The sequence below is a fragment of the Salvelinus namaycush genome, chromosome 3, assembly GCF_016432855.1.
Source record: "Salvelinus namaycush isolate Seneca chromosome 3, SaNama_1.0, whole genome shotgun sequence".
Taxonomy (NCBI): domain Eukaryota; kingdom Metazoa; phylum Chordata; class Actinopteri; order Salmoniformes; family Salmonidae; genus Salvelinus; species Salvelinus namaycush.
Window position 1 is genome coordinate 92,690,246 of NC_052309.1, and position 8,647 is coordinate 92,698,892.

At 45.1% G+C, this 8,647-nt stretch overlaps 1 protein-coding gene across 1 annotated transcript; it reads right to left on the reverse strand.

Moving 5' to 3' along the window:
* Positions 1–777: 777 nt before the first annotated feature.
* Positions 778–8,297, reverse strand: gid4 (GID complex subunit 4 homolog). Its single transcript, XM_038987687.1, has 6 exons — positions 7,938–8,297; positions 7,215–7,274; positions 3,601–3,708; positions 3,324–3,425; positions 3,055–3,185; positions 778–2,709 (listed from the first exon to the last, which is right to left on the reverse strand). The coding sequence occupies exons 1-6, from the start codon at positions 8,166–8,168 to the stop codon at positions 2,646–2,648; spliced, it is 696 nt and encodes a 231-aa protein (XP_038843615.1). The 5' UTR covers positions 8,169–8,297; the 3' UTR covers positions 778–2,645.
* Positions 8,298–8,647: the final 350 nt, after the last annotated feature.

The window sequence follows — 8,647 nt, forward strand, 5'->3', positions numbered from 1 at the left end:
GTGCAGTCCAGACAGCAACACAAGTCAGTTCATAGTGCAGTCCAGACAGCAACACAAGTCAGTTCATAGTGCAGTCCAGACAGCAACACAAGTCAGTTCATAGTGCAGTCCAGACAGCAACACAAGTCAGTTCATAGTGCAGTCCAGACAGCAACACAAGTCAGTTCATAGTGCAGTCCAGACAGCAACTCCTAACACATTTTGAAATCAGATGTAATTTGTGAAAAGAAACAACTTCCACAGAGCAATGTCTTGAAAGTATACTTACTCTCAAATGTCTTTGAGGACATTCTTAAATAGCATATTCCTATAAAATCTTATTCATTTGCCATTCTTTATGTCCAAACCAGCTTTTTAGTGTAGTAATGTTATTTATGCTGGCTCAGGCAACATTAAACTGACCAGAGGTAGGCTAAGTAGTTTCACTTCCTGGTTGATACCTGTCATGTGATGTCACCTAATTCAGGGTCATATTCATTAGGGAACACCATAGTGAAACGTTTTAAAACATTAACAGAAATTGAAAACAAGTCCAGGTAGTCCCTTCACGTTTCAGTCTTTTCTCCCATTTGGTGTCTAATGAACACAACTCAGGAGACTCACTGGCATTCAAAGGTCTTTTGAGGGCTGATGTGGCATTTCTCTCCAACTGAAATCACACAAACATGCTTTAACAATTCACAGTCGTGACTCAACTCCAACGTTGTTATAAAACAGTGCTCTGTACAAACATATTACAGTTAAGGCATAAGGTTTTTCAAAAGCTTTGACGAGAGATGTTCTTGTCAGTTTATTTTATACTCTCCCAGAAAACACATCTCTTCACATGTCATCAAGGTTTTGTAACAACGCCACTATTTCTCATTCTGTGAATGGAAAAGACGTCAAAATGATACAGGAGAGACACACCGGTTGTGCGTTGGTATAATTAGGGGCAAAGTGAAGAATGCAGAGGAGACAGTTCAGTTAGCTGCCTGCCACATTCAATACATCAGAAACGTAGAAATAAAATTAACAGAATGGGTCGACCTCGTTAAAATCGTTGACTGTCAGCAATACTGTACATGTGTTGAGTCGGTACTGTGCAGTATGCTGCTTTAGGACCTAACACAAAATCCATATCTAGTTTGGTCATCAACGTCTTACGAAATACTTACGTGTCCATTCTAATCATTGTATTTCTATGCCTCATCTTTTCCTCCTCCAGCCAAAACTCTATACTAGCTCACTCTCATCTGTACCATGGCATTTAGTCCACTGCACACACTTTGATTTGTAGCGCTCTAGCATTATTCCAGCTTCACCACACAGACAACTCATTGGCTACGTTTAGACAGGCAGCCAAATTCTGATATGTTTCACTCATGTATTTTGACCAGATCAGCTCTGAAAAAGATCTGATTGGTCCAAAGAGCAATTAGTGAAAAACAGATCAGAATTGGGCTGCCTGTCTATCTGCACTACACCCTCTCTTCCATTAGTACTTCAGAGCCACCACACATAACGCATGACACCAGAGCATTACACTCAAATAGCTGTGTGTCAAATCAGTTTAAAAGCCTGGTGAATAAAAACTCTTTATTATATATATATATATTTATCTATACACATGTAAATTAACAACAATATTCATTTTCAATAAATACTCTGGTGGCTGTGTGATCACTCACGTACGTCATCATAATACCCTTTAAAAGTCCTTTCTGAAAATAAAATGGAAAGTAGGTAAGCGCCAGATGAGACATTTTTTTTGTAAATTGCATAGAAAAATGAGTGAAGCATAAACCACTTTATCAGTTCACTTGGTTGAGGCAGGGAACGGTAGGAGGCTTTTCAAAAAGCAGCAGTAACAGCAGCCTGGAAATACGTCCGCCAATATGAACTAGGGCACGGGGACTCCCTCTATAGGTCACACGATGTCGACTCCACCATCTCAGAGAGAGGACAGATTTAAAGTAGCCATCGGTGTGGTATTATTTGTTTCAATAGCCCACAACACACATCTGATTATGCCCTGCCTTCAAATATCAACCTTCACCAAGACGTCATCCGACTAAGCCGTCAGAACTTGCATCATGGCAGATCATTGACCATCAATCTTCTGTTGAGCCCACCCTTGATGATGTCACACCTCAAGACCTTATGGAGATCCATCTTTTCAGGATTGCTTGCTCACTCTGTAGCTCGGTCAATCTCAATCAGGCCTCAATTCATTGAGACAAATTAAAATGCAATATCAAACGTTGTACTTAAATCTTAGACTGCTGCACCCCCCCACCCATTTTCATAGGGGCTGGGGGGGATTCCCAACTGAAAAGTGGAAAGCGTTTTCAACATGGTGGAAAGAGGAGGAAAGGTAGCTTCAGAAACAGGAAGCTGAATGGAGAAAGAGTGTGGAAGAGAAAACAACCAGAGAAAGTGCTGTTGATCCCAGCTGATGTAAAGTCCAGAAAGGCAGGCTGGGAAAAACTGTCAGTCGGTGGCTTTGTTCTTCGTCTATCCCTCCCTCCTTCCATCGTTCTCTCCCTTTCGGCAGAGAATACTGGTAGGTACATCCTTGGCATGATTGGTCAGTTCATCTCCCCCTCCATGAGTGAGTCTCTAGGGCAGTGCCAATCAAAGTCCCCTCTGCCAGCAGGCGGGTATCACCGGAACTCATAGATGGGCATACTGTGTTCCCGGACGTGGGTGAGGTTTAACGACTGGTACCTGAAAGAGAACAAGGGGACCAAGAATGAGCAGCTAGCCAGTAGCCACATCCCTGTATGTTCACATCAGATCAGCATGCAAAACAACAACTGGTACAGAACCTAACTATCTATCTACTAAAGATGTATTAACATGACCTAGTATGCTTAGTACTAGCAACTATCAAAATATGTAATCAATCTGAATATCCCAAAGAGCCAAACTGTACAGTGCATCTATCAGATTTGAACAAGCCATCTAAAATATTGACACTCCACAGTGTGTCTGCATCCCAAATTGCACCCTATATAGTGCACTACTTTGACCAGGGCCCATAGGGTACCATTTGGAACACAAACTGTGTACCATTCAGAGCTTCTGTGGTAGTAGTAGCCCTCGATGGTGGCTGTGGACTTCTGGAAGCAGATATAGTAGAAACCAGCGAAGGACGCCCCGCTGATGTCTTTAATGGTGTGGTCCGGGACCAGGAACTGCTCCTGTAAGGTAGAGAACAATAAACAAACAGTCACTAGATGGCCATGTTAGAAAGGACAAAAGAGACAGCGGAAGGGTTCAAGTACATACAGGGAGAGAGAAAGAGAGATCAATGGAACGTCAGGTGATATTGGACTCACCTTCCACCTCATAAAGACAAAGTCACTGTTCTTCAGCTCTTCGTAATCAAAGTCGTCCAAGTTGAAGCTCTTTGCATACTGATAAAAAGCCTGAAACTTACCCTGGAAAGAAACAAAACAAGTGTTGTTTTAGTTGTACTTTTTCCTCAAAGACAATTAAAAACAGAAGTACTACGCTGCATCCAAGAAGTGTTTGTTAAAAAGAAGAACACCAGACAAATGACTACGCTTTAATGGGAATATGAAATGAAAGACATCGAGAGCTTCAAATAAATACCCAGTGCTTGCGGTCCACATCTTCGTCTGCATCCCACTTCCTGGTTAAAAAGGGCCTCTTTCTACTGATGATCTCTCCTGCGAAGAACGTGGTGAGAGTGGGATACTCCTGCGAGGAACAGAAACAGAACGTGGTGAGAGTGGGATACTCCTGCGAGGATCAGAAACAGAACGTGGTGAGAGTGGGATACTCCTGCGAGGATCAGAAACAGAACGTGGTGAGAGTGGGATACTCCTGCGAGGATCAGAAACAGAACGTGGTGAGAGTGGGATACTCCTGCGAGGATCAGAAACAGAACGTGGTGAGAGTGGGATACTCCTGCGAGGATCAGAAACAGAACGTGGTGAGAGTGGAATACTCCTGCGAGGATCAGAAACAGAACGTGGTGAGAGTGGGATACTCCTGCGAGGATCAGAAACAGAACGTGGTGAGAGTGGGATACTCCTGCGAGGATCAGAAACAGAACGTGGTGAGAGTGGGATACTCCTGCGAGGATCAGAAACAGAACGTGGTGAGAGTGGGATACTCCTGCGAGGATCAGAAACAGAACGTGGTGAGAGTGGGATACTCCTGCGAGGATCAGAAACAGAACGTGGTGAGAGTGGGATACTCCTGCGAGGATCAGAAACAGAACGTGGTGAGAGTGGGATACTCCTGCGAGGATCAGAAACAGAACGTGGTGAGAGTGGGATACTCCTGCGAGGATCAGAAACAGAACGTGGTGAGAGTGGGATACTCCTGCGAGGATCAGAAACAGAACGTGGTGAGAGTGGGATACTCCTGCGAGGATCAGAAACAGAACGTGGTGAGAGTGGGATACTCCTGCGAGGATCAGAAACAGAACGTGGTGAGAGTGGGATACTCCTGCGAGGATCAGAAACAGAACGTGGTGAGAGTGGGATACTCCTGCGAGGATCAGAAACAGAACGTGGTGAGAGTGGGATACTCCTGCGAGGATCAGAAACAGAACGTGGTGAGAGTGGGATACTCCTGCGAGGATCAGAAACAGAACGTGGTGAGAGTGGGATACTCCTGCGAGGATCAGAAACAGAACGTGGTGAGAGTGGGATACTCCTGCGAGGATCAGAAACAGAACGTGGTGAGAGTGGGATACTCCTGCGAGGATCAGAAACAGAACGTGGTGAGAGTGGGATACTCCTGCGAGGATCAGAAACAGAACGTGGTGAGAGTGGGATACTCCTGCGAGGATCAGAAACAGAACGTGGTGAGAGTGGGATACTCCTGCGAGGATCAGAAACAGAACGTGGTGAGAGTGGGATACTCCTGCGAGGATCAGAAACAGAACGTGGTGAGAGTGGGATACTCCTGCGAGGATCAGAAACAGAACGTGGTGAGAGTGGGATACTCCTGCGAGGATCAGAAACAGAACGTGGTGAGAGTGGGATACTCCTGCGAGGATCAGAAACAGAACGTGGTGAGAGTGGGATACTCCTGCGAGGATCAGAAACAGAACGTGGTGAGAGTGGGATACTCCTGCGAGGATCAGAAACAGAACGTGGTGAGAGTGGGATACTCCTGCGAGGATCAGAAACAGAACGTGGTGAGAGTGGGATACTCCTGCGAGGATCAGAAACAGAACGTGGTGAGAGTGGGATACTCCTGCGAGGATCAGAAACAGAACGTGGTGAGAGTGGGATACTCCTGCGAGGATCAGAAACAGAACGTGGTGAGAGTGGGATACTCCTGCGAGGATCAGAAACAGAACGTGGTGAGAGTGGGATACTCCTGCGAGGATCAGAAACAGAACGTGGTGAGAGTGGGATACTCCTGCGAGGATCAGAAACAGAACGTGGTGAGAGTGGGATACTCCTGCGAGGATCAGAAACAGAACGTGGTGAGAGTGGGATACTCCTGCGAGGATCAGAAACAGAACGTGGTGAGAGTGGGATACTCCTGCGAGGATCAGAAACAGAACGTGGTGAGAGTGGGATACTCCTGCGAGGATCAGAAACAGAACGTGGTGAGAGTGGGATACTCCTGCGAGGATCAGAAACAGAACGTGGTGAGAGTGGGATACTCCTGCGAGGATCAGAAACAGAACGTGGTGAGAGTGGGATACTCCTGCGAGGATCAGAAACAGAACGTGGTGAGAGTGGGATACTCCTGCGAGGATCAGAAACAGAACGTGGTGAGAGTGGGATACTCCTGCGAGGATCAGAAACAGAACGTGGTGAGAGTGGGATACTCCTGCGAGGATCAGAAACAGAACGTGGTGAGAGTGGGATACTCCTGCGAGGAACAGAAACACAGTAGCTAATCTTTTTGTTTATTGAACAAGTTCAGGTAAGACCCTTGCCGTTTGCTTTGGTTCCTAGAGAATTAGAGACTACGACCATGTTTCCTTCTCCGTAAGGACTTTCACTAACAAAAGAGTGTTTTAGTTATACACGGCACACTCACTTTATTTTTTTATTTAAATAGGCAAGTCAGTTAAGAACAAATTCTTATTTACAATGACGGCCTACCCCGGCCAAACCCTAACGATGCTGGGGCAATTGTGTGCCGCCCTATGGGACTCCCAATCACGGACGGTTGTGAAACAGCCTTTCTTACAGTCACACACATAAGTTGTCCAACAAAGTAGGTAAATATTACCAACTATTTTCTGGGTATAGACCTGAATACATGGATCTAGCTGTGCTCCCACTTACTATTATCATAATCTGACTCTACAGTCATGGTTACCAAGGTTCCTTTAGGAAGGGTTTCTGGCTAGAACACATGCTGGTGCAGTGACAAATTAAGTGTCACACACAAACAGCAATGCCTTTAGGCAACAAACGGAAGAACAGAAAAACTAAAACTGGGACAGACAACCTCAACGTATTCTCTTTTTCCGTTGCAAAATAATTTGCTGCGCTGTGTCCGATTGAATACGACCCAACTCACTGTAACACTATGCCAAGGTGCCAGATCAGTGGTAGGTAGCACCTTGTTAAGTAAACTAAGTGCACCATTTCCCTGAGCACTCCCTTTGAGTCACTCACAACTAATTCTCTAGGAAAACAGGTGAACAGGGCCAGAGAAGGAATCTGTGTAATTTACAAGGAGAGAGTGGGAAGAGCCCTGATATTTAGTGTTGCCAGTGAGAGAAAGTGCACAGCAATCACATTTTGTACCACACACCCTCTGAATTGTAGACATTGCTGTAAACAGACAATGCAGGCAGAGAGCTGCAGCACACAGGCCTGTTCTATGACTGTCTGTGTCTGTACCATTTTAGAGGCAGTCAGTCAGGCAATACATCCATGTAAGACTAAACATCCAAATACGGTATACAATGCTCAGACAAGACACTTTTGCAACGTAACAGATAGGCCTTCATACTGGTGTTGCAAATTGGTCAATAGATGGCTCTGGCTTGTTGTTTAGCATGTTGTCATAATGTATGCCATTATGTTTCACATTGGTTGGTTGTACCAGTATACATTTCAATTGGGGTTGGTAAGCTGCATTGCACTTGGCTTACACTGACCCCTGCCCTGATAAGTTCCCAAAAGGGGCTTAAAGACCCATGACAACATAATCACTCATTGCATGTGAGGGGTAAGGTAGAAATACACTGTATCTGACCCAGTTCTGCTCCACTTTACCTCGGTTAGGCCTTTGATCTTCAGGTAACCACACAGATAAGAGTCCTCCATGGTCACATGCTGCAGGAGACAAACAATCGCACAATGAGTGGTATTCAAGTGCAGTGGTCACAATGTCGGTTTGTGTGTGTACAACAACAACCCATCAGGTGCCTTCACAAATGACAACCAAGCTATTAACGAGTTCAGATATTTTCTGCGGTTTTGTCAAATGAATGAGCAGGCCTATTCAATAGTCAGCTGTCTGTCAATCTGGGCAAACACCAATGAAAATGCTGAATGCTAGCCACCTATGTAATTTAGCAGCTAGGCCATATGTTAACATAAATCATGCATGTGTATGCCTTTATTCATGTATCCAAATGTTTGCATAAACAAATGTTAATCTCACTGCCAGTTAGCTGGCTGTTCTCTCTTGACAACCCTAGGGGGCCCAAGAGGGCTTACTAACATTTACAGTCGATTTGAATGGGCCATCTAGCTGCTAACTACAGATTGCTTGCTGTCAAGCTTGTTAAACTAGTTTGTTTGCTAACTAGCTAGTTCACCTGGCTAGTTTGTTTGCTAACTAGCTAGTTCACCTGGCTCGTTTGCTAAATCGGTTGCTTGTCAGTGGTGGTTGGCAGTCAGTAACGTTAGCAGCAGCGACAAGACAACCTTACATGGTCAGCTAGTAAACATGCTATCCATTTTATCAAGCTTCTTAAAAGCAAGAGAATTTACCTGCAAAACGACCTCAACGTCATACGAGTTTCCTTTGCTCTTCTGATGTCCTCGAAACTGTGAACCGCTGTACAGCAGCGAAGTCGCTACCCCGGGCTGGTGCGTGTTGATCGGCGGGGGAGGGATAAGAGAGGCCGAGGATGTACGGGCCGCAGCGGTGCTGCTGCAGCACTCCGCTCGAACAGGCATGATGAGCGCTAATGCGTGCGTATCCCCGACTGCAACAGTCATGAACCACAGACTGAGGAAGCTCTTAATATGGATAGGGGCTACTGACCAGCAGTATCTAGAAGCCTGACAATTTACTATACTCCTCCCCGGCACTAGGATAGCTCACTCTGGACGTGTACTGGCTTTAAGAGAACTTCAACGTTTCTTTAGACAACTCAGAATCACCCTATTTGATTGGCTGGACATGTGCACTCCTCCTTTGAACGGAAACGTAATTGGATAGTCTTTCGAAGTGCATTCTGGGACATGAAGTTGCACATTTGTACGCTACTTTCCACTAGAAAAATCCATATGAATGATCAGCGTTCTTGCAGTTTTGTACTAAGGTTGAAAACGTATATATTTGGGCCCTACTTTCTATTCGTTCTTAAATGTATTGTAGAATACAACGATTATAATTAAAACATAACAACATGTTTAGTTGAATGGTTTTGGTTGGGTAGTGTATCACGCACGCACCCACACGCACAAACACGTAA